The sequence below is a fragment of the Eumetopias jubatus genome, unplaced genomic scaffold, assembly GCF_037043125.1.
Source record: "Eumetopias jubatus isolate StellerSeaLion01/CBP00866 unplaced genomic scaffold, mEumJub1_p1.0 scaffold_17, whole genome shotgun sequence".
NCBI lineage: Eukaryota > Metazoa > Chordata > Mammalia > Carnivora > Otariidae > Eumetopias > Eumetopias jubatus.
The window spans coordinates 25,102,352-25,129,330 of NW_028274823.1; the positions used below are offsets into that span (position 1 = coordinate 25,102,352).

Sequence of the window (26,979 nt, forward strand, 5' to 3'; positions counted from 1 at the left end):
AGCATGAGAATGGTTTAATGTTACTGGCCAGAGGGAGCCACATGTCCAGAAACAGGGACCTCAGTCCTACAACTACAAGGAACTGAATTCTAACAGCAACCTTAATGTGCTTAGAAGTACGTTCTTCCCCTGAGCCTCTGGAAAGGAACACAGCCTTCCCAACACCTTAGCTTTGGCCTCGAGAGACTGTGCAGAGAATCCAGCCACACAGCACCAGACTTATGCCATACAGAGTGGTGAGATAATAAATAGGTGCTGTTTTCAGCCACCCTGTATATGATAATTTCCTACATAGCAATAGAAAACTAACACAGTTAGTGTTAGTTTTCTTAACTAACATTAAGAAAATGAAAAGGCAAGCCAGAGACTGGGAGAAAATATTTGCAACACATATATTAAGCAAAGGACTTATATTCAGAATATATAAAGAACTCCTACAATTACATAAAAACCCCCAAATAACCCAATTTTAAACTTAGACAAGAGATTGGAACAGATAGTTCACAAAAGAGGATATATAAATGCCCAGTAAAACTGTGAAAACATATTCAACATCATGAGTCATTAAGATTCAAGTTATACACACATTGAGCTATTTTTGAACACCTATTAGAATGGCTATGATTTAAAAGATTAGCCATACCAAGAGTTGGAGATCATGGTGCAAGTGGAATACTTATACGTTATTGGTAGGAAAGCGAAGAAATACACTTTGGAAAATTGCTTGGCAATTTCTTAAAAATGTGAACAGACAACTACCATGTGATTCTACTATTCCATTTTTAGATATTTACCTCAGATAATTAAAAACATCTATGTATGCAAAGACTTGTATGCAAATTTTCATGGCAGATTTATTTGTGATAGCCAAAACTGGTGGAAAAAATACTGAATACCCATTGAGAATTGAATGGATTTCAATTTTGAAATTATGGTGTATCTATACAGTGGAATACTACTAAGCAATAAAAATGAAGGGACTACTGGGGGCCTGGGTGGTTCGCTTGATTAAGCATCTGACTTCAGCTCAGGTCATGATCTCAGGGTCCTGGGATTGAGCCCCCAACAGGCTCCCCACTCAGCAGGGAGTCTGCTTGTCTCTCTGCCGCTACCCCCACTCATATTCTCTCTCTCTCAAATAAAATATTTAAAAATAAAAGGAATGGACTACTGACACATGCAGCAAAATGGTTTAGTCTCAAAGGCATGATGCTAAGTGAAAAAAGCCAGACAAAACATAGTACATAACATAAGATTATATTATATAAAATTCTATAAAATGCAAATAAATCCATAGTGACAGAAGCAGGTCAGTGGTTGCCTGAGCATCGTGGTGGAGGGAGAGATGGTTGACAAACTGGCATGGGTTACAGAAAAATTTATTATCTTAATTGTAAAGTTGGTTTCATGGGTATATACATATGTCAAAATTTATCAAGTTGTACACTTTAAAATTTGTAATTGTTATACTTCAATTATGTCTCTATAAAGCTGTTTTAACAATGATATGGCCCACAAAGCACATTTTCCAGCCAGGGAGACATGGCTGTGGTCCAATGGCTTGAATTCTCAGATGTCATGATTATCATAAAAGTCAGAAGGACAGTCAGATAGTTAGGATTCTGTCCCAGAACGATCCAAGTCAGGGTACCTATGAGAGGCAGGTGGGGAAAGGAGGAATTTTCTTTCTCTGTCTCTATTGGTGATTTGAGGGAAGTTGGCCTCCTGAAGAACCATATTGCTATGGTCAACTCCCTTAACCCACCTTGTTATAAGCCACTGAGTTATAATCAGTTTGCCAGCATTGGACCCAGCAAAGTCAAGGGGATTTCTCAGGTACAGGGCTCAGTTCTTTTTTTTTTTTTAAAGATTTTATTTATTTATTTATTTGAGAGAGAGAATGAGAGAAAGAGAGCATGAGAAGGGGGAGGGTCAGAGGGAGAAGCAGACTCCCCGCTGAGCAGGGAGCCCGATGTGGGACTCGATCCCGGGACTCCAGGATCATGACCTGAGCCGAAGGCAGTCGCTTAACCAACTGAACCACCCAGGTGCCCTACAGGGCTCAGTTCTTAGGATTCTAGAAGACTTTATATTTGGGCCCCCATTGTTATCAAGCATTGCATTTGAGTTTGTTAGTGGTGGCCAATAGGATTAACTATAGAAAAATTTCAGGGACTCCTTTGGTTTAAAAGATAAAGGAAAACCCGGGAGAACTTTTCTAGCCAGCCCTAGAGCAGCAGGATGACTTTATCACATCTGTGAAAGAAAGAAAATTGTTCAAATCACATCTTTTGCATTTTTTATTCCAGAGCCAACTTGGAGGCCTATCTATCTGGTGTTTCTGCCTTGTAGGGCTAGTTTCCAAGCTCAGTGCTCTCAGGAAGCATAGCTGATTGCTGGGCAGAAATCTAGGAATTGCCAGTAGGGGAGAATCTGGCTCCTCTTGGTAGAAACACCCACAGCAGAGCAGAGCAGACTGACCTCCATCCCTCCCCCAATGTGCTTTGGCCCTGGCACAGACAACAGCCAGCTGCAGAGGCTTTGACCCTTTCTCCACTAGCAGAGTCAGTGCCCATTTGGGAAACAAGAAAGGATGTAATCTCTTCTCTGTCACAGGCAGCAAGATCAGTGAGCAGTTCAGATGAGGGTCTTCACATGATGTCATTCCTGTTAGCCTCAAGACATCCCCCTTGCAATCCTTATTCTCCAGGAAAAGCATTTTATTGCATCTTGAGTAAGATAAGTCATTTAACCTTCCTTACAATGCAAGCTAGATATCATCCTAAGTGTTTTATAGTTGGCAAAACAAAGGTTAAGGAATTCACCCAAGCCATCAAATAATTGTCCAATCTGTAATTTGAACACAGTTCTTGAAATATGTCAAACCCATGTACCTTCTACTCTATCAGACACCTTAGTAGATGACTCAACTTGTTTTAAGTGATTTTTATATGGTGATGCTTCCTTAGTTACAGATCTTCAGCAAACATGTTCACATTATTATCCCTGGCACCTTTGTAGGGCATTAGAATAGTAAAACAGCATCTGGATTCACAGGTCCTTGGTGGATTCCTATAGTTTTGGGTTCTCAGTCTTTAGGTTAAGAACTCAATTTTTTTCCATCATCAGAAACTAATTTACTAGCTGCACAGGAATCTGATTGATATATAAGAGGTCTAATTCATTATTTAAAAGGCTAAATAGTCCCAGAAGACAGATGGGAATGTTGGGCATAGCATCTCATCCATTCCACAAATATCCACTGTGTGTTAAGTGCTAGCAGGGTTCTAGATGCTTGGGAGAAGACAGTACATATGAGAAAGGCTTCCACTTTCATGGTGGTTACATCATCAGTCCTAAAGATTTAAATTGCTAGTTGAGGGGGAAACAGTCATGCAAGCCATGGGATGTTCAGCTTTGACTATGTAGAATCTGAAGTGTCTATGGGTTAATCAAGAGGTCATTTTCAGCAAAGGCAATGGTGTGCTGGAGTTGGCTCATGCCAGGTCTGGAGAGCCAACTGCTAAATTTTCAGTTATTTTGTGAGCTGGTCGATGCCATGGTCCGTGTATTGATGCCATGAAAATTGGCAAACTTCAAATCAGAGTTCTTCTTTCCTTTCTCAGTGAGATCCAGTTGTTAAAGATTTGCTGGCACATCACTGGACAGAGAAGCAGAGGACTGGGTATGCAGACTGGGGGAAAGACTTTAACTTCCTTCCATACAGTTTTCCACAGTGGCTGCATGAGCTTGCGTTCCCACCAACAGTGCACAGGGTTCCTTTTGCTCCATATCCACATCAACACCTGTTGTTGCCTGTGTTTTTGATTTTAGCCATTCTGACAGGTGTGAGGTAGTATCTCATTGTCGTTTTGATTTGCATTTCCCTGATGATGAGTGATGTTGAGCATCTTTTCATGTGTCACTCATATGTGGAATTTAAGAAACAAAACAAATGAACAAAGAAAAAAGAGACAAAAAAAAAAAAAGAGAGAGAGAGAGAGAGACTCTTAAATACACAGAACAAACTGATGGTCACCAGAGGAGAGGTGGTGGGGGTGGATGAGTGAAATAGGTGATGGGGAGTAAGAGTACACTTATCATGATGAGCACTAAGTAATGAATAGAATTGCTGAATCACGATCTTATACACCCGAAATTGACATAACACTGTATGTTAATTATACTCGAATAATAAAAAAGAACTTACTCGATACCAGACATATAGAGCATTAGGCCCTAACTTCCCTGGCCTCAAATAGTTCTCAAAAATGGGAAAAAGAAAAGAAAAGCCTCTGTGCTAAGAGTTCTTTGGAAAAAGTAGAAAAGGAAAATTTGAAACAACAGCTGAAGTCAGAATGTAAGGGTAGAACAAGATGGCAATAATTGAAGGTCAGTCTGATTTTCTATCAGCAAATTGAGGACAGCTCAGACTCCAAAAGCCAAACACAGGGTACCTGCAGCTTCTCTGTGTTTATAACCATTGGTTCATCATTTCAGACAGTACAGACCATTTAGTCCGCTTGACAGACCGGTTAGTTTCTCTCTGGTACAAAACCATCATCTGAACACAACCAAGAGGAATATGTTGATTTGGCTTGGCTAATTCCTATCAAAAGCAAACATATTTTTCTTCATTGAGAGCCCCAGTCCAAGGCACAAGAATAATGCACAGGCCAGAGGCACCAAGATCAGCATTTGATAAATGGGAGCTGAGTGGGCTGCCATAATTAATTAGCTCCTATAATCCTCAAATAGTACCACGAATTACATAGTTTATTATTTGCACTTTGAGATGAAAACATACATAAACAAAAGCTTAGTGATGTTAAGTCACTTGCTAAAGTCACCAGGCAGAGAAGGCCCAGTTTTGTTCCTGCAGTCCATTATTACACTGTGCAGAAGGTATCATCCAGACTTCTCACCCGAACTAACCCACACCTTCAGCAATAGTGGGATGATCACAGTCTAAGTTACACATTCACCGATCACCCTCAGAGTAGCAATGGCCTACGGGAAGGACCGTTGTAAAGAATGACCTAGAAAAGCCTGGATGTAATTAAGCAAAAGATAACATATGAACAGCATAGGAAATGTAGTCAATACCATTGTAAGGTAAAAGTGACAGGTGGTCACTACACTTATTGTGATACATTGTCTAATGCACAGAATATATGGAAGGAAATCGCTATGCTGTACACCTGAAACTAATAACATCATATGTAAACTATTCTCCAGTAAAAAAAGACAATATATGAGTGGATATTCAGTTGTGTGAATGTATTCAGAGTTATTGAGCAAAAAAATAGAAATACACAGGACTTCAAGTAATTGTTGGGAATGGTGAGCTGGTCTTAATTAGCAATAATTGCACGAGGTAATATGGCAGTGTTTTCTCTGGCAAACAGAGTTGTTGGAAACTTTTAATTAGCAAGAAAATCTCCCAAGTGTGGCTTGTATCCCTTCCCGCCAGGCAAGTGCAATGTGAAAACAGTTTGTGCAGTGACGAAAGCACAGAGTTAAATAATGAACCAGGTCTCCAGTCCTTGGGAGGGAAGCAGGGCAGACTTTCCAGGGATTCACTTAGTGTTGACTGGAGGGAGAGAAGAGAAAAAAACATAGAAGCCATTCACATACCAGATGTTCCCATTACGCAATCACTTTCAAAAAAAGCTCAGCTTGTATAAATGATAAGCATTCTTGAGTTTGGGGGCTCAGCAGCCACAGAAGAGAATTCCTCGTAGAGGGAGAGCTGCTCTCTCAGGCCCACTGCTGGGATAGGCCATGGTACTCTAGTCTTGGGGCAGGAGGACTCCACTGTGCTGTGTACTCCCCTGGCCTCTGCGCTGGCTAACCACTGGGGGCTGGGACTCTAGCACTCAGCTCTCCATGTTTGGTCGGGGGAGGTCAGAGGACGTGCTTCTCCTGCTCCTTGAGATATTATATTGAAGAAAGTCTAGGTGTCCTACATATCTTATATCTGTGCGGGCACTTTGAATCCCAGGAATGGGGATGTCTTGTTTTGTGATCAGACCACCATAGAACAGTGTCTTAGGTTGGGTTTCCAAGAAGGAGAGCCTGAGACAGAGATTTGGGGCAGGTAAATTTTTAAGAGGGTGATCTAAGATAGTAGGATGAAAAGAGAGAAAGAGTCAAGCAAGGATGTAGTCTCAGGTTGAGTTTAGTTTGGACTTGACCCCAGGGGGCTCAGGAGCATAAACGATACCATAGACGTGCCCCATCAATGCGGAGGGTTGGGGTGGTGCTTCCAGGAGGGCCAACGATCCCTCTGGGGCAGGAGCAGCTGTGAGACATTAGCAGCCAACACTCACAGATGCTGGTACTCCACTGCAGGCAAAGAAGTGCAAATACAGGTGTAGGGAGAAGCCAGGAAATTGCCTTCCAACTCATCTCATTGTGGTGGCAGCTCAGAGCCAGTATATTAAATTCATTACAGGATGGAGTATCTCATTTGATACATAAAATGACCTGATCAGATAAGCAGGGCAAACACAATTTCTCTTTGTCACCGTCTCCTATTTCATAGAGGAGGAAATGTGCCCAGATAGACTGAATTACAAGCCTAAAGAAGCCAGATAATAGGAGATGAGTTGGAACTAGAATCTAAGACATCTGCCTTCAAGTTCTGTGCCCTTTCTGCTACGTCTGTCTCTTACCGCTCATGGTTAAAGGTGAGCAAAGTCAAATGGTGACAGCAAGCATAGCGGAGATGGAGGAAGCAAATGCCATGGGGAGCGGGGACAGAGGAGCAGACCTGAGCTGGCTTCAGCAGGAAGCCTTGATGACGGGTCACATCTGGGCTGAGCCTCTTCTATGGTGGTTAAGATTTGGATGATGAAGGGATGAGAGCTTCTCAGGCTCAGGTAGTCCAGAGACTAGAATGATCCAGGGGGCATCTGGAGTAGAGTATGTGAGTCATTCTGGAGAGGGGCTGGATTTGTGCAAGCAATGTTGGGCCCTGGGTGTGTGTGTGTGTGTGTGTGTGTGTGTGCTGGAAAGGGGGTCCTCAGTCTCGGAAGCCCACCTTTGCTCTCATTCATCTCACAGTCTCTCCATGTACCATCCCACCCCTTCTCCAGCTTGTAAATTCAGTTGTAGTTTCTGAGTGTTCACTCCTGAATAACTGGCCCCAGACTGTGGAGGGTTGCATGAAATTGCTTTTCATGATCAGATGAAGCAGAAGAAAACTCTTTAAACCTAACACGCAGTTTCTATGAATTCATGATAGGATTTCATAGAATTAACATGGCCTAGAAGAGGTCAACGTATCCAAATGCCCCGCTCTTACCTTAAACACTCCTACCCAAGAGTTCCCCAGAGTCTCAAGGAAAAACACAAAGGAAAACAAATTGCCACCTTCTTGTTCCTAAGGCCTGGGCCACAAACCTTAATGCAGAAGGTGTTGAGAAATCTGAATGATCCCTGTGGCCCAGCCTAAACACTGAGGTGGCCTCCCCACCCCTTTCCCCTCCTGCTGCAAGCTCCTGGGAAATCCCAGGATAGAGTGGCTCAGTCTATTCCATGAAAATTTGGAAAGCTGCAAGAATGCATAAAAAGAAAACTCTTTTTTGCTCTGGGATGGCCACATCATAGCAATACAATGACCCCAACAACTAGCAAAGGAGGCCTGATCTGTGTCCTAGAATCTGAGCAATGGGATCACTCTCTCTCCTCCTTCAAAGAGAAGTGGGGATGCAGGTATTAGTGAAATGTCTTGTTAATAGACCACTAGGCTTGTGGGATTGAAGGACTTGTACAAGTTATGGTATCTAGTAATAATAGCTTATAAAATGCAGACTAGAGAAACAAAGTCATAGCAGACAGCCCAGATTCACTTTAGAGAGCCAAAGGACTGGCACAGTAGCCGGGTAAACTTTGATGGGGAAGGAAGAAATGGATCACGGGGCTTGGGATTGGATGCTGAGAGCCACTAGATGATGATCCCAACTTTTATTTTTTCGCTTAACCTGTGTGTGTGTGTGTGTGTGTGTGTGTGTGTGTGTTTAGGAATGGGCTTATGGTATGAGTTGAAATGATGACCCTTGAAAATATATATCCACCCAGAACCTGAGAACATGACAGGTCTCTCATTTGGAAAAGGGAATCTTTGCAAGTAAAATTAAAAGTCTTCAGATGAAATCATCTTGGATTAACTGGGTATAGCCTAAATGCGATGATATGTCTCCTTATAAGAAAGAAGGGGAGAGCACACAGAGGAGCCGTATGAAGATGGGAGTAGGGGTCAGAGTAATGAAGCTACAAGCCGAGGAACGCCAAGGATGACCAGCAGCCACCAGAATCTAGGAGAGAGGTCGGGAATGGAGTCTTCATTAGAATCTTCAGAAGGAACCAATGCTACCAACACCTTGATTTTGAACTTCTGACCCTAGAACTGTGATGGAATAAATTTCAGCTGTTTTCAGCCACCTTGTTTGTGGCAGTCTGTTCTAGCAACTCTCGGAGATTGCAGCCTGTTAAGTGCTGTGGCCCGGGACCCTCTTAGTAACAACATGGGGATGGATGAACCGCCAGTCTGCTCCCAGCCCAGGGACCTCAGCTACCAGGGAGCGAGCCTATCAAGCAGCATTCTAATCTGCATTGAAACATGGGGGTTTCCAGAGTCCCCCAGGGCCAGGGACCCCACGCAGAAGCTTCTGCCTTTGGCCCATCAGCCAGCATCCCTGCTCAAAAACATCCCATTAAACCAGGCTTAAGCACATCTCAGGGCTCCTGGGAAATATGTTCAAATGACAAAGCTGTTCTCCTTTTTGGCAAAGATCTTTTATCAAGCGATACAGAGTATATTTTCAATCATTCCCATATCACAATGAAGAGACAAACCCTGTTAGCGTGTGTTTGCTGAGAAAGAAAAAACCAAACCAAAACAAACGTAAAATGCCGCCGTTTGGTTCACCCAGGGACTAGCTGGGCTTTGAGCCTCCATGAATCTTCGCACTAGCTAGTGAAGTGTACTTCGATCTTTTTAACTTCATGATATATATTCATGTCAGTGGCTTTAAGATAAGGAAAAGACTTTGGTGAAAAATGAAACTTCTGATGAATAACCTGGAGGACATTGAATAATATACAAATATTTCTTACCCCTCAGTCAGAGAGATTCCAAATCCTGCTGGGCTTCCATCCCTGCCACTGCCATCCTTGTAGAGGGAAAACAATTGGGGAGGAGGAAAGAGAAGAAATCTAGGCACTTGGGGTGGGGGGCGATGGAGACCAGGGAAAAGAAGGGGAGGAGAAACTCAGCATGTAGTAGTTGAAAGATCCTGAAAGATGCAGGAAAATTGGCACACTGTGGATAATAACCATAATAACAAAGTTAATGATAGGCTCTCGGAAGGACCTCCTTGGTCTCAGATTTGTTAAAAAGAAAAGGAGCCATTCAGCTGGCAAGCATGGCTGAGTTTAGCAATGCAACATTCATCCCCAGCAGCCCAGTCTGGGGCTGGCTATTTGTCTCTCGCATCCTCCCAGCCCCCTTTCCCCCCTACAAAATTATTGGTATCGAGCCTCTTCTCTGAGACTTGACAAAAGAACAGGTGTAAACATTTATGGGATGGAGGGGGTGGTTTAGGGGTTGTCTTTTCTAAATTGTTTCCTACAGAAGGGAGGAGAGGCAGCCCTGGCTTTGTCAGATGGGTTAGAGCAGGACACATCTGGCCCAGAGGGGCAAGAAGCATGCTTTGGTGGGTCCAAACCTTCCCCTGCTTCTGTCCTGGTAAGGAGTCTCTTTGCTCTGCCACACAGGTGTCCCAGGGAAGCGCAGAGGAAGGTTGGGGGTGGAGGAAATGCTCCTTTATGATGAACCTGTGATGCTCTAGATGTTTTCTATTTCACTTCCTTCATAAGAACAGAAGAGAAAATGAGGCTTAGGGAGGTTAGAGACTCACCCAAGACCACACAGCTAATAAATGAAGAAGCTAGCATTGAACCTGGATCCATAGCTCTTCAAAGGCAAGATCCTTGGGACAACATCGTGAGCCTGCCCCCACCGGTGGAGGCAGTGCCCTAGAGGAGTCTGGGATAGGATGGGAGCCCTTAATTCTGAGAGCTGCGTGGAAGAGACTCCATTCAAAAGAAGGACGTTTGTATGATACACCAATAAACACTCTTAAAAAGCATATGCTGTAAATGGAAAATCGTTTGGAGAACAGACTCTTTTCCAAAGCCGGGGGGGGGGGCATGTGAAGCTGCTCGCCTTCCATTCCATGTCTTCCTCAGGTGATCTCACCCAGGCCCACGGCTTCCAGAATTCCAGTTCGGAGCCTCTAGCTAACCCCCTGTATCAGAGCATCAGGTGGGTGCTAGAGCTCAGGCAAGAAATTGGGTCCTAGGTTCCCTTCTGTTTAAAATGTTTTTCAGCAACAGGCAATGCCTTCCCCAAGCTAAGTTCTTCATCCCACAGTTCATGCACAATCTCTTGCCATGTTTGATAACCACTCAGAACCTTAATTGGTGTTGTTTTGTTCCAACATTTGTTAACAACAGCAAATTATTTATGGATGGGACATTGCCAGTAAAATTGCTAGGCAGAGAAGTTTCTCTACTTTTGTGAAAGAAATAAAAGAATAGCAGAGAACAACATAAGAGCCATTTCCTTTGCCAAGAATCTTGAGTAATGATTTCCTGTATCTTTAATACTCATTGTGAAGGACCTAAGTAATTACAGTTTCTTTTTCCATTTATAAAGACCAATAAACCATTCTCGAGCAGATACTATGCTACCACAAGTCTCTTTTGAAGTTATTGTCCATCTTTGACCTATGAATGTTCCTACTTTAACTATGCTTAATAATTGGTATTGCAGCACAATCATTACATTTTTTAAAAAAGTTTAAGAGAACTTGAATAAAATACTCAGAAACCTACTACATCTGGAAAACCATTATGTACATTTAATGTGACTTTTACTTTCTTCTTTATTTTTAAAACAATTATGAAATGAACATATGCTCATCAGAAAAATTTGGAATAATATGGAAAACACAAACTGTTGTGTGCAGATTGGAAGGTCCACATTTTTGTAAATCCAAATCTCTGATTATAAAAAAAAATTAAACAATTATTTATTTATTTTAGAGAGAGGGTGTGTGTGAGCTGGGGAGGAGCAAAGGGAGAAGGGGAGAGAATCTCCAGCAGACGCCCCGCTGAGCACAAAGCCCAGTGCAAGGCTGGGTCCCAGGACCCCAAGATCATGACCTGAGCGGAAATCAAGAGTCAAGCGCTTAACCGACTGAGCCACCCAGGCACCCCCCCAAATCTCTAATTTTTAAATTTGTTTTACAGTTGCCTTCCAAGTCTCTTTCCCACCATCCCTGCATTCCTAGTCACCCTTCAGTTCTGCCATTTCCTCCACGTTAAGAGTTCTATCAGTGTGCCAGGAGGACAGGGAAAGGAAGATTCTAGGTGGAAAAGAAAGGGTAAACCCCAACATTTGTAAATGTCATTTCCTTTGAGAATTCATCCTTCACTTTACCACCACCTTTCCTCTGGGGGGGTGGTGATTATCCCACTCTACCTGTTACTTTTCTCTAAATGATCCAAGTACTCCCCCAAAGCGTGACAGAAAATCAAATAAATACTTACAAGACTGTTCCTTAAATTGTAAGTTCCACCAGAGTAGGATGTGGCCCATAGACTCTTACCTGAAATTCCAGCACCTACAGCATCACACACTTTGTTCCTTGGTTTGTGCTCAATAAATGTTGAAAGAAGAGTGACTTTTAAAATGACCTGAAGGCTTATCCTCTGACCACCATCCATTCTGCCTTCATTCCCATCTTCTTATTTTCACGGGTGGCAGAGGAGGGAGGACTTGTTTGCTAGTGTAGGGAGTCCCCGTGGGAGAGTAAACCCAAATGCCTCAAAACCTCACTTCAAAACCCAGAGCAATACTTAACAGTTTTATTTTCCCAGATAGTTTCCCTCACCTTTCGTTTTCTAAGGCTGTCATAACAAGTACCCCAGGTGAGGTGGCTCACACAACAGAAATATATTTTAGCACAACTGTGGAGGCTAAAAGTCAGAGGTCAGGGATCAGCTGTGTGGGTTTCTTCTGAGGCCCCTCTCCTTGCCTTATAGAAGGCTGCCTTCCCCCTGTGTCTTCACCTGGTCAGCTCTTTGTAAACTGTGTCCTAATTTCTTTTTCTTATAAGGATATCAGTCGGATTGGACTTGTATCTACCCAACAGCCTCATTTTAACTTACTTCTTTAAGGCCCTATTTCCTAATACGGTCACATTCTGAGGTGCTAGAAGTTAGGGCTTCAACATATGAATTTCAGGGTGACACACTTCAGTCCATGGATCATGCAGTGAGCACGTGACCTAAACTTTACCAATTGGGAAATTTATCTGGAACTTTGAATTTTCAGTAACATGAGGATAGAAGAGATAATTGGAGTTCACTCATTCCTGAGGTAACCTCTGGTAAGATACGATCTGCCAGGAACCCCTAGTAGGAAACTGTCTGTGTTTCTTGCTCCCCACACCTCCAAAGCTATCCTAGCTCCTGCCTCTTTCCAAGTTGTGTTCTTCAAACTTGAGTTGATTCCATGGGCTTCTGATAACCTTCCCATAAATTCTTTTTGCTTGAATTTGCGAGAAGCGGTGACCCCTCTGCAACCAAGAAACCTAATTGATATAATGTAATAAATATATTTTTAAATTTTTTTAAATATTTATTTGAGAGAGAGAGTGTGTGTGTGTGCATGAGTGGGGGAAGGGGCAGAGGGACAGGAAGAGAGAATCCTAAGCAGACTTCCCACTTGAGCATGGAGCCCAACACGGGGCTTGATCCGAAGACCCTGAGATCATGACCTGAGCTAAAACCAAGTTGGCCACCTGACTGAGCTACTCAAGAGCCCCTTAGATAACTTTCTAAAAACCATCTAAGGCTTTGCTCACTGACCTCTGACCATGTAGGAGTTCACCACCCCAATGAGAGGCCCTCAAAAGACTACAAAGCGGATAGGGGATCTCCATAAACAGTTTTTGGGCTCAGATAATTGGGTTTCTAACCCTGGGTAAGGAATTAAAAAACAATTCAAGAGTGAATGGAATGTTGACACATCTCTGACTTTATGCCCCCTCTGAATTTTAATTTAGGGTGACCATACATCCTGGTTTGCTAAGACAGTCCTGCATCATGTTTGGTTTCCCAGAGTAATTATGACCAGTGCTCCATTCACCCCCAACTGTGTCCCAGTTTGTATAAAAAAATGATACCGTCACCTCATATTAAGTGTGTTTTGAGCATTAGCTTCAGTATCCAGAGCAGAATCTGTTGGAAAGCAAGTTCTCAATACAAATTTTAATTTCTTTTTCTTTTTTAAGTTTTTATTTAAATTCTAGTTACTTCAACATATAGTGTCATATTGGTTTCAGGAGTAGAATTCAGTGATCCATCACTTACATATAATGCCCAGTGCTCATCACAAGTGCCCTCCTTAATGCCCATCCCCCATTTAGCCTATACCCCTGCCCACCTCCACTCCAGCAACCATAAGAGACTATTAACTCTAGAGCTCAATAAATGCTTTTTAAATGAGTGAATGAACAAAAGGGATCTTGCCCCATTATCATCTATAGATGCACATTTAATTATTTATCTTTCTTCTACCTGATGTCACTTACTGGGTCTGTATCATTAAGCCAAGAAGTTTTGGAAGGACAGCATCTTGCTCTGAGGAGCTCTTTGAGACACATTTGGAAGTCTGCCATGTTCCTGTTAGCACCCATGGTAGTGGTGGCTCCCTCTTTAAAAGGGATGCATTGCAAGGCAAGGTGTGAAGCCCACCTGTTGTTAGAAAGTCTGCCAAGATCTAAGCTCCATGGGGCTCAGAATTCTTTCTCCCCCTACCTTCCCTCCCTAGTGCCTGGATGAGGCTCCAACTCGATCAGTAGGCAACCAACATGCCACTAATTAGGAGGCACAAGGCATAGCAGAGGATGATTAGCTCATGATGAGCACACACTGCCTAGAGTTGTCTTGTTACCATTATAAATAGATTAGAAATCTGGGGAGCATCTGTATTTTCCCCTCACAGAGGAGAATCTGAAATTGACAGGTTGAAATGAGAATGTGTCAAGTAAAGCTTTGTAATTGACAAAGATTAACTTTATTTCTCTAGACTCATCTCTCTCATCTTCCTCCCTCAGTGCCCCTCCCACAAAATATCCCAGCTGCCAATGGAAGAAGCCCAGCAATTCTCTAATTGAACCATAAGATTTTGGAAGGTCAGTGCATGAAAACCATTCTGGCGCTCTGAGGACCAGGTGTGTGTTTATGGAGATAATTAAGTGCTTCCCGGGTGATTCTACCCAGAAACCAAGGAAGATAGATTAGTGACAAGAAAAACAATCCTGTTCTCTGTTGCTTCTTGTGTGGCTTCCTTTCTCTTTCCATCCACCATGTTTGGACATACTCTTAATTGCAGCCAGTTCCTGGAGTACTGACAGCAATAACCCTCTGCAAGGGAGAATAAGCAACAAAAGACTGTGCATCATAAGAAGGGGCTTCTGGGAGAGCCTCTGGGGAGGAGAAGTAGGACCTTAGTGGGGATAAATCCTTAGAGCCTAGCAGGCTTCAGCTCATCGGACACTTTGGGCACAGATATTTCAGCTCAAGAAGTCTCTGTTCTTCTGGAAACAGACCGCATACTTTCTCAGGAGCAAATTACTGAAGGCCCCACTTTATCTGGTTCATTTCTAATAGCTTCAAACAGTGCTGTCCCCCAGATACTGAGCCGTAATGACAGATGGCATGTGTGCCTGTCATGATCTATTTTCCTGTCTTTGGTTGACATTTTGAAAAGAATCTGCATCTTGTGCTCCCTCTCTGAAAGCGCTCTCCTTGAGCTGTGACCAGAGTTGAAGGCAAGAAACACATCCTTGGTACTTCAGATATATAAAATGTAGTGGCCAGACCCAAAAGGTACAGGAAAGGCTTTACTGGAGCCACGGCACCACCACCCCCCTTTATAATTAAAAAAAAAAAAAAAAAAAAACAACACAGAAAGTCCTTAGACTAACCTCCCCAAGAATAGTTGAGGCCCCATTTATACACAGAAAATCCCCGCCCAAGTTCTTACTCTGGTCCAATATGCTAATAAGGGGAAGAAAAAAAAATGCCTCATCCTGATTGGTTGGAAGGGCCTTGTCCTGATTGGTCGATACTGTATCTGGGGCCACACCCTGATTCTGCTCTGCAGGAGAAACTTTTTGACAATAACAGCCAATAGAAAGTGTTCCAGGCGCGTGTTTTTCACCTGGGGATTGCTCCCATGGTCCCTAACTGTATCACAAGGAAAATTAGATCAGTCATTTATATTAAAAAAAATAAAATAAAAGGAGTTGTGACCTTTGGGATTAAGGTGTAAATAGCTGATTTTAACCAAAATTCTCTTCTTTTTGAGGGAGAGTTGAGGAGGACGGTATGTCTCCCTAGGTAATTGTGATTCTTTCCCTGAAATTACAGCCCTAGGTGAGAGTAGGTAGGAGACTGGTCAGATAATTTTTACAACTTGAGGCCAGGGAGGACAAAGAAAGGAGATCCAGCACAAAAGAACTTGGGCTTCTCAGGTTCAATTCATTATTTGTCAAGGCCTAGTTATTTTGTGTTGTTTTTTTTTTTACCCAAATTATCTCATTTGATCTGGGTTCCAACCCTGTGAGGTAGATAGATGTCATTATTGTCAATTTATAGATAGGAAATTGGACCCTGATTATGTCATTATACCCCTCTGGGCTTCAGACAATGAAAAAGTAATGGAGTTTTATTGAGACTTTTCATCTCTAAATAAATTGAACTCTAGGTGAGGCTCTCCTCCCATTTTTGTATACAACACCCCATTGATTCCGCTCTGAATGAACCTATATCTCATCATGATATATGGCCTGAGAACACAGAAGCAAAGAGCATTTTAAAGGGCACTGTGGGGGCGCCTGGGTGGCTCAGTTGGTTAAGCTGCTGCCTTCGGCTCAGGTCATGATCCCAGGGTCCTGGGATCGAGCCCCACATCGGGCTCCCTGCTCAGCGGGGAGCCTGCTTCTCCCTCTCCCTCTGCCTGCCTCTCTGCCTACTTGTTCTCTCTCTCTGTCAAATAAATAAATAAAATCTTTAAAAAAAAAAAAAGGGCACTGTGCTACTGTAAAGTTAATGGCAATTAAACCAAGTTTAAGGGACATCAAGATGCAGTAGTACTCGGGAGGAAATTGTTGGGCTACATCTGGTCCCCTTCGGCAGTATCGTTGGAGGAGACAGAATTTGGCAGGATCTGGTGTGTGTGTCAGGATGAGGCATTCCCATTGCTTATGTTTGCTCTCTGGCCTTCTTCCCTATGAACGAGGCCAACTGCTTTAAAAGGCAAGCAGCATAAATTGGGAAGCTGGGGCCTGGCAGCTGTCTGTTGAGCAGCCTTCTTTCTGCAAAGTGAGGGAAGCAAGGGCATCAGGCCATGGGCTGCTAAACAAGTGGGTCAGCAGGGCAATGACATGTGGAGGGAGGGTGTGAGCCACTAGATGAGGAGCACATTTGGGAAGTTAGATTCTAAACCGTTACAGACGCTCGAAGTACAGGAGCCATCCTGGCATAAGCATCAGGCTGTCCACTGACGTTCTGTAACGTGTCGTTCAGTTTTGCCTTTGTCAGGAGGGTATGTGGTGGAAAGAACACTGCCCTAATATCAAGAAGATATGGGCTCCATCTTCAGCTCCACACTCATTTGCTGTCTAACCTTAGGGAAGTCACTTCACTCTCTGCCTCCCAGTTGACCCGGCTACGGACTAAGAGAGGTCCCCTACGTATGCTCATCCTAGTCATCTATCAATTCTGGAATTGGCAATGTGCTCTTTGCACCTCTGTAAATCCAAAGTAGCCAGTGAATCAGGCCATAAAGGGTTTGCCTTTTGCAAATAAGAAATCGTGGTCCAGAGTGACTGGCTGAAAGTCAGAGATCTCCTAATTCCTGGCTTAATATTCTTTCCAAGGCGCAATCCATCACCACCTTGACTCGCAGTGTGTTTTTGTTCCAGATAACTCAATCGGGTGGCTCTCTCAGAGCTGCAGCTGTTGCCCAGGAGGAAACGAGCCAATTTGGAAGTGGTTCTCACTTCTGCAGATGAAGGTGCCTTGTATCATGGTAACAGGAGCCAGGGGAGGTGCCCTTTCCCCAGTAACTCTCCCTGAGCGATTTCAGTGGCGGATAGAGCAGTTATTCTCTAACTTTGACGGGAGAATCCTCAGAAGCTCTGCTTCAGGTGCTGATAGCTGGGCTCCACCCTGAGGACTTCTTCGGGCTTGCTTATCGGGTTTAGAATCTCCTGAGAGAAGACAATTCCAGTGAGAAACCCGACAGAGAAATACACTCTCTGCTATCTGCCTTTGCCTGTCTGCTAGGAGAAATCTGGCAGACCTGTGCTGGTGGGGGATGCACAGTCTCTATTCCTAGCATGGCTTAGCCCAAAGGAACCAGCTGACTAATGCTGTTTTACCACATATTTCACTTCCGTCCTTTTTAATCTGGTGGAGTGATTTTATCAACCCCAGTGTAAACGAACATGGGAAGGGCTCAGATCCCATTGGAAAGCAAAAACTATTGCATTTGGAAAAATACTTTTGATGTGGGATCAGAATATCAGACAGATTACATTACTGGGGAAGCTCCTTATAAACCCCTTCAAGATGTGCAGGCACTTTATGTTACGAATCACTAGTTAGACCAAAAAAAAAAAAAAATGTTTCTTTTAAAGGTAACATAAATGACTCCTCAATATTTGAAGAAGTTAATTATATATTATAATTTTTAAAAGGTGAGTAGAATCCAAGAACAGTTACACCAAGAATAATACATAATTTTTAAGTACATTCACAAATCAAAAGAAAACCTTTGTTTCATCCTACATCTTAATCATTTGAGTTCAGAAAATATGATTCTGGAATGGTCAGCTAGCATCCAAAATATAGGAGTAAATTAATGACCAAAGTTCTCTGGTTTCTTGGGTTTCTGGGATCCACGGTAATTTATTACATAGTTTGAACACTAAAAAGATTAAAACATCTAACTTACAGCCCTTATTCTAAGTACTTAGTTCACGTTCCCTTATTATCTAATGTGGAGAAGACCTACTCACTCATTCTTCCAAATTCCTTACTCAGCAGTAGGCAAGAGAAGATCTTTTGCTGGTTTGATGCATCAAACAGCATTAAAAAGGTTAACAACAATAATAGTGAAAAAAAATATACGTCTTCTTGGTTCCCTCTCCTCTTTTCATTTTCTCTGCTAAAGTCTTCAAGGCCCACGTTGCAGTTCTATCTACCACTCAGTGGGATCTGATGCCACTCAAAGATCTTGTGGTTGCCAAACCTTCCACTCAGAAGTTCCTGACCACAAATATTGGGGTAGGAAACTTGAATATGGGCCATCTAATGAAAGCTCCCCCCAGGACCACAGAAAATGAATAAGTAGAGTAGACTGAACTATCGTTACTACCGTTCCCAACATATCATGCCCTCCCCTAGACCAGAATCCTGTTGTCATACTGTTGTCATGTAACTCTGTGGTACCTTACACCAGAGGAGGTGGAGCCTATTTCCCTGTCCCACTGATGCTGGGTGTGGCCATGTGGTTTCCTTTAGTCAACAGAATGGAGACAATGGTAAACAGGATGACCATTTTGAGCCAAGGCCTTACAGGCAAAGAGTATTCTGCTGGCCTCACTTGGAATTCTGTAATCCACCATGAAAGACCATGCCCTGGGTGGCATCTGGTCCCAGAAGATAACAACTCATGAAGCAAGCCTGGATCCCCAACTGAAGCCAGCATCCCAACTAGTTCAGGAGAGCCTGGTCAGTTCAATGGAGTTCAGGCAAACCGCAACCAACCTGGAGATTCATGAGTAAAACATATATATCTGGGTTATAAGCTATTTGTTCTGTTTTGGTTTTGGCCATGTAGCCTTATTGCAGCGATAGCCGACCGACAGCAATAGGTGAAGAAACCAGCCCAAAGAGAAAAATCTCAGCCAGGTATATAGCTTTGATGTACAAAAATACATTTATTTTCAACAATTTCAAAACCACTGTCTTTTTTTTTACAGTAGAAATATTCAAATGGGACAATAAAATCAAGAACAGTATATGTACATATACTGTATATATAGACATGACTCATGCATTTGTATTCCAGTATTTAGTACAAGTATTGCAATTGTCTGCCCCATTTAACCCTTGAAACAAAAAAGCAGGATCTCTAGAAGCACTCCTTTTCCTGATCTGCGCTGTAGCCAGTCAGCCTTCTCTAGGTCGCATTCTCTCAGGGTCTCACAGACAAGAAGGCAAACGATAGCTCACAAAAATTAACAGGTACAAAATCTGGCCTTTCCTCCCATATATATATACAGTGTATCATTTTGTAAAACAAGTGTACTCAGGCTGCACCTGAAAAGAAAAGAATGCTTACGTCATGGCTTAAAGTGACCCTATGGAACAGAAGTGTGTGCGAATGGGTGGAGGGGCCAGGGGGCTGGGAACGAGAAAGCTGGCTTGGAAAGCCGCTCACCCAGAGGCAAGAACTATCTTAAGGAAACTGAAGGCAGACATTTGACTTTAAGGAAGTTGAGTACATCTGACAAGCAAATAGCACAGCTTTGCTAAAATCATCTTGGACTAATATCATGAAAGGCTAGCCCCCTCTTTGGCCTGCAAGGGCTTACACAGACTCGTGATGCCACAAATGCCCCATCCCTCCCACGCGTTCTCACTCCTCCTGTGCCGAGGAAGGAATCCAGCCAGAAAGCAGAAAAACGGTCCCTTTCTGATCCACAGCCGAGCTTCTTTAGAGAAAACCCATCTTCTCAGCCTGATAAACATCCTCCATGCTTTCCTTTTGGAGGGGAAGCCCTGTTGCCCCACCTGCGTCTCAGTTTGAAGTCTCTGGTGGGCTTCGTCTTGCAACTTCTTCCAGGTCACCGATGGCACAGAAAGCCCCCCATGTTCTAGGATGTCAGTCTACTCCTTCCTTAACAACTCGGCCCAAAGAAGCCCACCCTGCACCCCTTTATATACATAAGTAGAAACCAGCTATGGCATGGGACACAGAGATGCAAGAGTTAAGTGTGACAGACAACTGGAGAGCGTCCAGAACCCAACACATCTAGCAGGCCTGGGGGTTGGTCAGCTCTGAGGGTGAGTGCATAAGCCAACACACGCATCTTTCTTTTTTTCTGTTTTCTTTTTTACTAAACATTAAATTATTTCTTAGGAAATAAAAAGCTATTTACATTGTAATTATATACAGTAAGCCATCTGTAGCCTCGCTATTGACATGCATGAGGCGAGGGCCTCTTTCTCGTAAAGGTGTGCACGCTTTCTGCACCTACTTTCACTCCCCACCAACCCATCTCCTGCAAATCTAACTGAGAAACGGTCTATGTCTTAGAGTGTGTGTGCTGGGGGTAGGGTGTGGGTGATGTTGGGGGGCCGGGAAGGGGGGCATGGGAGGTTAATGAGAAGCTAACCCAACTTAAAAAAAGGAAAAAAAAAAAAAAAAGAAGAGACCACAAGGAAAAAGAGAGTCCTCACATGGTCAGTGGCAGAAGAAAGCAAGAAGGCCAGCGGAAGATGCCTCCTTTGCCCTTAGCACAAATACAGCCATTTATTCTTTTTGTCTCATTTTAACCAGCTAAGAATGCCTTTTGTCTCCCAAAGCTAAGCATCTGCCTGCTATTTATGAAGGGGCCCTTGGTAAACAAAAGGTAAAAAAGACATTTTCATTTTTTCCATAATAATAGTCATAGTAATCATCAAAAATAAAGTCAGAAAGATGGCTGACCACGTGGCTGGTTGGTGTTAAACGCTAGTGCAGTTGGGGATCTCCTTTGTGCTTTCGCTGTTTGCAATGGCGGCAATGCCTCCTGCAGGGGAGAGAAGACAGACAGACAGACAGAAAGAGGATGTCAATTTCACAAGGGCAGGAATCTTGTCTATTTTATTTACTGCTACATACCAAGCCATCTTGAATGGGTGCTTGATAGGTATTTATTAAATGGGACACCTGGCTAGCCTATACTACCAGCTCATTGGCTTCTGTCACCTATGTTTAAAGTGTACACTTCCCACACCAGCACACGAGGGGGGAGCAATGACTTGTCACCTTACACACCACTCATGACAACACTAAGAGCCAATATGCAGTGAACACATCCTCTGTGGCAGGCACTGGGCTAATGACATACTCTCATTTCATTATCACCACAATTTTAGAAGGTAGGTACTATTATTCCCATTTCACAGATGAGGAATATGCTAGAGCCCTCTTGTATGTGGTTATGAATTAGGACATCTACTGCTTTTGCTTCATAGAAGAAAGGAAAAATCCCAACAGTGATGGAGAGTTGGCCTCATCCCTCCCCCACTCTGACTCCAGCACTTTCGATCTTGGTCTACTTTTAAGGAAAAAAAAAAAATCTGCCACTTTCATGTGGCCAAAGGTGGCAGACAAATTTTAAAAAACACGATTATGTCTCTGTAGCCAGCCGTTTCCCACCCACCTCCAGTTTGACATGAGTTGAAGGACAGGCCACGTGGGCTGACTGCCCTCACGTTTGGAGGATGGGGGACACAGGAGCTTGTTGTACCAGCACACATACCTATGACCCGGGTGTCCAGCTCTTTGTCCAGCAGTTCCTCGGGCTCGGTGAAGTCACTGAGTGTGATTTTGGGGGCGTTTTCACTTTGGCTCACTGACCCAATCATCTCCTGCTCCTTGTCGTGTTGGACTTGAGCATAGATGTTAATCCAGGGGATTTTCCTACAAAAATCAGATTATGATCACAGGGTATGCCAAACTTGGGCCATTGGGAGATTCTGGGCCATAAGGGGGAGAAAGAAGCTATTTATAGGACAGGCCAAATGTCTGGGAGAGGGGCTGGTCACCCAGACATTGTAGCCATGAGGCCAAGAAACACAAGGCCAAAGACCAGATGCCCAGGGGAAATGTAAACCACAGAACTCCCTGAAGAATGCACCTTCTTCTGGGGTAAACCAAACGGGTGTCAACAGAAGGGCAATGCTGCTAAGCAGGTATGCACTAAAACCCTTAAAATACCTATCCCTCACTAAGTTTTACAAGGAGCTGGACTTTGAGATGCACAAGATTATATCACAGTGAAAAGACATCTTTTTCCAAGGTTGCATCAAGTTAATCAATTCACATTGGTTTCCTTTATGAAGAGCCCAGAAAAAAAGGCTTCTAGCCATTGCTCCTATCTTCAGAACACCACTTGTGGGCCAAAGATCCTAAATACTTGGACAGTCAGTTTCCTCATCTGCTCCATGGGAGTAACAATAGCTTCCTTGTAGGATTGTAGAAAGGATTAAGGCAAGGATTAAGAGAAGCTAAATAATCTCCTTCAAAGACACAAAAGTTGTAGGTTTGGAAACAAGGCAGAAAGACTTAAGGTTGGAGGAGCGGCCGGTTGAGATTAGAATTTTCTTAGAGGATTCATCTTCTGACCCCTCTCCATACCCCTGATCCACCGGGTTCCAGGCCTGTAGCCTCCTGTGAATTCCTCTCACCGAGTGCTTCCCAGACTTTAATGTGCTTATTTCTCACCCGGGTTCTTGCTAACGTGCATTTGTGACTCGACAGGTCTGGACAGGATGGGGTGAAATACTGCATTTCTACCAAGCTCCCAGGTGACACTGAGGCTGCTGGTCTGAGCCCCAAACTTTGAGCTGCAAGAACTTAGTACATCAAACTCATCCCCACCTTGGAGACTTGAAACCAGCTGTTCCCTCTAGAACACTCTTCCTTCTACTCTTCTAATGATGGTGTCCTTTTGGTCCTTCAGAACTTGGTTCTGAGAGAATTCTCCTGACTACCCCACCTCTCCTGTGAAAAATACAGACTTATGGGACAGTGTTTATGAAATAAATGAATAGGGTGTTGGGTTTAGGGTGATGTAAGAAGCAAGTGTGCTGACTTTGTTTCCCATGTGTGCTGGATCTATAGTCTCTGTCTTCTCTGCTGTACATGCAATTTCGCACAGTGCTTGGCATATGGTTGATATTCAGTAAGTATTTGTTGAGTGAATGAGTAGATGACCTCAAAACTTGTGTTCTTTCTTTCATGTCTTAGATTCTCAAACAAAAAGACCACAATTTTACATCGGAATATTATCTCTAGAAGTGACCTCTCTTACCCAGATTAAAATCCAGACATTTCTTGAAGCTGATCACTGGCAACGATATTATTAAAACTTAAGGTATCTGACACCCACCCCAATCCAGAACATTCTGCGCATTTCTGAAGGAGAATCTCTCTGTTGTCCTACAACCAAGCAGTGGTGTTTTCAAGCTTCTATACTCCCTTCCACCACTCCAACCCCAATGAGGTAGAGTATGGGGGCATTTAATGAGGTTTGCTTATAGCTAATTCCGAAGGAAAGATCCCAAAATAGGAAACATGGGTGGTTCCTACCACTCCTTTACATTCAGTTTTTGTTTCTTTAATGGTTGCTTTTCATACATTAAGAGAGGTGTCCTTGTGACTCCTACTGGTCTAAACCAGCTTAACATAATTTACAAGGACCTTACATGAATAGATTCTATGTGAGGCAGCAGACCGCAGGCTCTCTAAATATGTATAATTAAAAATTCATGCTGGCCCTTACTTTCCTCTTATCTAAATAGAAATGCAACCTAACGACTTAGATTTCTTCTAATCATAAAAGTACATATTACTCATGAGCGGTGGGATCAGCTGTAGTATTTATTAGGTGCTGGAGGCAGTCAAACTCTCCTGATCCCACAAGTTTGTGTACTTCAGAGCTGTAGCCAGAGTTCACGGCCTCCCCCCTTGATACTTCCCTAATGATACCTGGGAGGATGTGGATAAACCTTCCCTTACAAAGATTGTTCACTTTATTTCAATCTCTAAACAACAGGCAGAAAATTCTTCAACATTTTTCAAAGATGGTAGAAGGGATACAATTTTACGGCATCATGTGCACATTTTAAAAACTTGTCAAATTGCTTTTCATCTCTTAACACACGCACTCGAAGGACGGGAAAATATCAGACTAAGCCCCATTTTTGCAGGTAAGAAAGGTGGGAAATAGAGATTTAGGGGCATCTCTTGGCCTACATATTCATATAGGTTTTAATAAGAGAAGGAAGATGGATCAACCGAGTCACCCATAAAAACTTCAGTTTTTGTTTGCTCCATCTCTAAGTGTTAGGAGCCTGTGGGAGGAAATTTAGGTCTCTAAATTTCTCTGAAGTGAGTAGGCCTCAGAATGTGATGAAAGACTTGCTAAAAAAAAAAAGGCTGGAAAAACATATAAAGGCTCAAAAGTTTTCTTGGATAGCCAGAAAAAAACCCAGATCTACAGTATAGAAAGAAAGTCTTGTTAGGCAGGATTTTCAGATAATAAAAGCCATATCATAATGATTTCTAATTACTTTGTCTAAAACTTCAGAAAATAACTATCCAAGAATAAGATCAAATGTGAGAAACAGGGTGATATTTACATAAAGGAAGCTTGCGGCTCACCATAGCTCTCTTCTCTTTTCCCTGATAAGTGACCACTTGGGGCACTGAGATTGTTTTCAGTGCCTGGCACATAGTGGACACTCAGTAAATGTTTGTTGGATGAATAAGTGGTTTAATGAGTTAATGCTGATGATTACGCAGAGAAAAGTGTTGAGTCTGAAAACAGCGTGGCCAGTGATCTGGAAACAGAAACAGAACTGCCCTTTCTCTAGATGTACTGAATGTTTGCTAGCCAGGTGCAGGTATTTAAATTTAAATTAATTAAAGTTAAATACAATTTAAAATTCAGTTCCTCAGTCATACTAGTGGTTCCTGCATTGGGCAGTATACATTAAGGACATCGCAGAAAGTTCTATTGGTGATTAAAGAAACAAAGGAGCCTCTGGGAAGCACAAATAAGAACCTGACCTTTACTCATCAGCAAGCCCAGCACCCTCCAGAGAGCCGTCAAGAGAGTTCCAGGTGATGGGGAGGGAAAAAAGACCAAATAAAAGAAGATCCAATAGGACCTCAACCAAAGGGCTTAAGCGTTGGGAAGAAAACTTCCAGAAAAGGTAGCTAGAAAAGAAAAGGTAACAGATGATTGGTAAGTGTACCTAGCTGACTCTCCTGTTCATCCAGTCTGAGTGGTGTTTCTTCCCTGTGGCCTTAGCTACATAATTCACTGTCAGGGACACAGAAAGAGTTGGCTGATATTGGGAAATGACAGAGGAAGAATAATTCAGAGATGTCATTACCTGGCAGAGATTCAAGAATTCCAATGTACACATTTAGAGACGCCTACATTAATAGCTTGACTGTCTAGGGAGTTTAGCAGCATTTGTAAGAGAACAGAAAACTTCCTAAGTCACAGGATGTCTTGCCTTAGTTTGGAGATGCCTGACACAAATAGCTTTTTGCAGGACTTCTACTGGCCCTTGTCCTTAGCAACCATGAGGTTCTAGAAGTCAAAAGGTGACAAATTTGGTTTAGTTTCTCTTCAAGCTCCAGCAACCACCAGCTTCCCCACAATCAAATCCTTGGATGAATAAAAGTGTGCTTTGCATGTAACTGAAGTATATCCACAAATGGGCCTTGCCTTGACTAGACCATTTCTATATGGAATCTTTGTTCTCTACTTATGATACAAAGGTTTGTTCCCATCTTCAAAGGCAACATGGGTAGGTGGGTTCGCATGTCTTGATCCAAGAGGATATCTATTAATTGAGTAGGAAGGTAAAACTCTGTCCTGATATGGAGGGTGTTGAAGGCTTCCCACTAGTTTGGCAATGCTGAGATGAATATTGAGGAAAACCCATGTTCTGAAGCCTGAGCTACCCACTAGAAGGCAGTGAATGAGGTCTGGGGGAGAGGGTGGAGCACAGCACCTTTACAGCTGATTGCTTTCACAATCTAAAAGCATTACCTTCAGTACCTAGAAAGACTCCCAGGACCAAGTTTTGCTTTCAGAATAATTAATGATATTTTTACTTTAACCAGTCTTTGTATGAAGCACATTTCTGTGCCACTGATAGGATTTTTTGAGAGCCTACCATGTGCCGTGTTGGGACACAGAAGCCACCTTTGGATGTCATGTTCTCTGTTATCTAAAATAGCTTAGCGTTGTTGATTATTTAGTATGTACCAGGTATAGATGTTATTATATTTAAACTGCACAGTAAGCCTATTAAGTATTGTTTTGTCCATTTTACAGATAAAGAGATGAAGGCTTAGGGAGGCAGATTCAATTGCCCAAAGCTACAAATGCTAAGTTAAAATTGGGGGTCTGTCTCATTGCAGAGTTCATACTCTGAACCGGGACACCTCTTGGTAGAAGCTTATTCAAATAATGGTACAGAATGATTGATTTCAATTTCATGTTTTAATAAGAATCCTGTTGTGTCACCCCTCCTGTGGCCTTCAAACATAATTTCTGAATACATGTGAAGTTTAGTTTTCCTGATCAATTGCCCTTTAGAAACAGGAAAAAGAGGGAAAGGGTAAAGGTTGAATACTTTTAGCATGCAAATTTACACAGAGAGACCAGGTAAGCTGCAACACAAGATAGGAAAATGTGTGTGTGTGTGCGCGTGCGTGTGTGCATGCACGTGCGTGGGTCCATGTGTGCTCCAGATTTCAGCTGCATTTGGTCTACTTAACCACCCTAAATGTTTGGTAAGCTGTAGAAAAGATATCCTGAATATCCAAGACCTTACTTTAGAAATTTAGGTGAGGTTTGAAAATTCTCTCCACTTCTCTTAAAGAGAATAAATTGATTACATAGGCTATCCCTTATCTTCCTAACTCAATATACCTATAAGTTGGATAGAGTTCAGATTTTTAAACCCATTTATTCCTTGACCCTCAACCATTCCTGCTTTCCCCCAATGCCAAACAGAACTTCAAAGAGA

General features: G+C 42.8%; 1 protein-coding gene across 1 annotated transcript in view; it reads right to left on the reverse strand.

Annotated features, from left to right (window-relative positions):
• Window positions 1-20,883: 20,883 nt before the first annotated feature.
• Window positions 20,884-26,979, reverse strand: part of SORCS3 (sortilin related VPS10 domain containing receptor 3) — a 608,461-nt gene continuing 602,365 nt past the window's right edge. The window contains exons 26-27 of the mRNA XM_028098753.2: window positions 21,684-21,844; window positions 20,884-20,948 (exon numbers count right to left, since the gene is read on the reverse strand). Coding sequence (XP_027954554.1) covers window positions 20,884-20,948; window positions 21,684-21,844 — 226 coding nt within the window. The remainder of the gene's footprint in view (window positions 20,949-21,683; window positions 21,845-26,979) is intronic.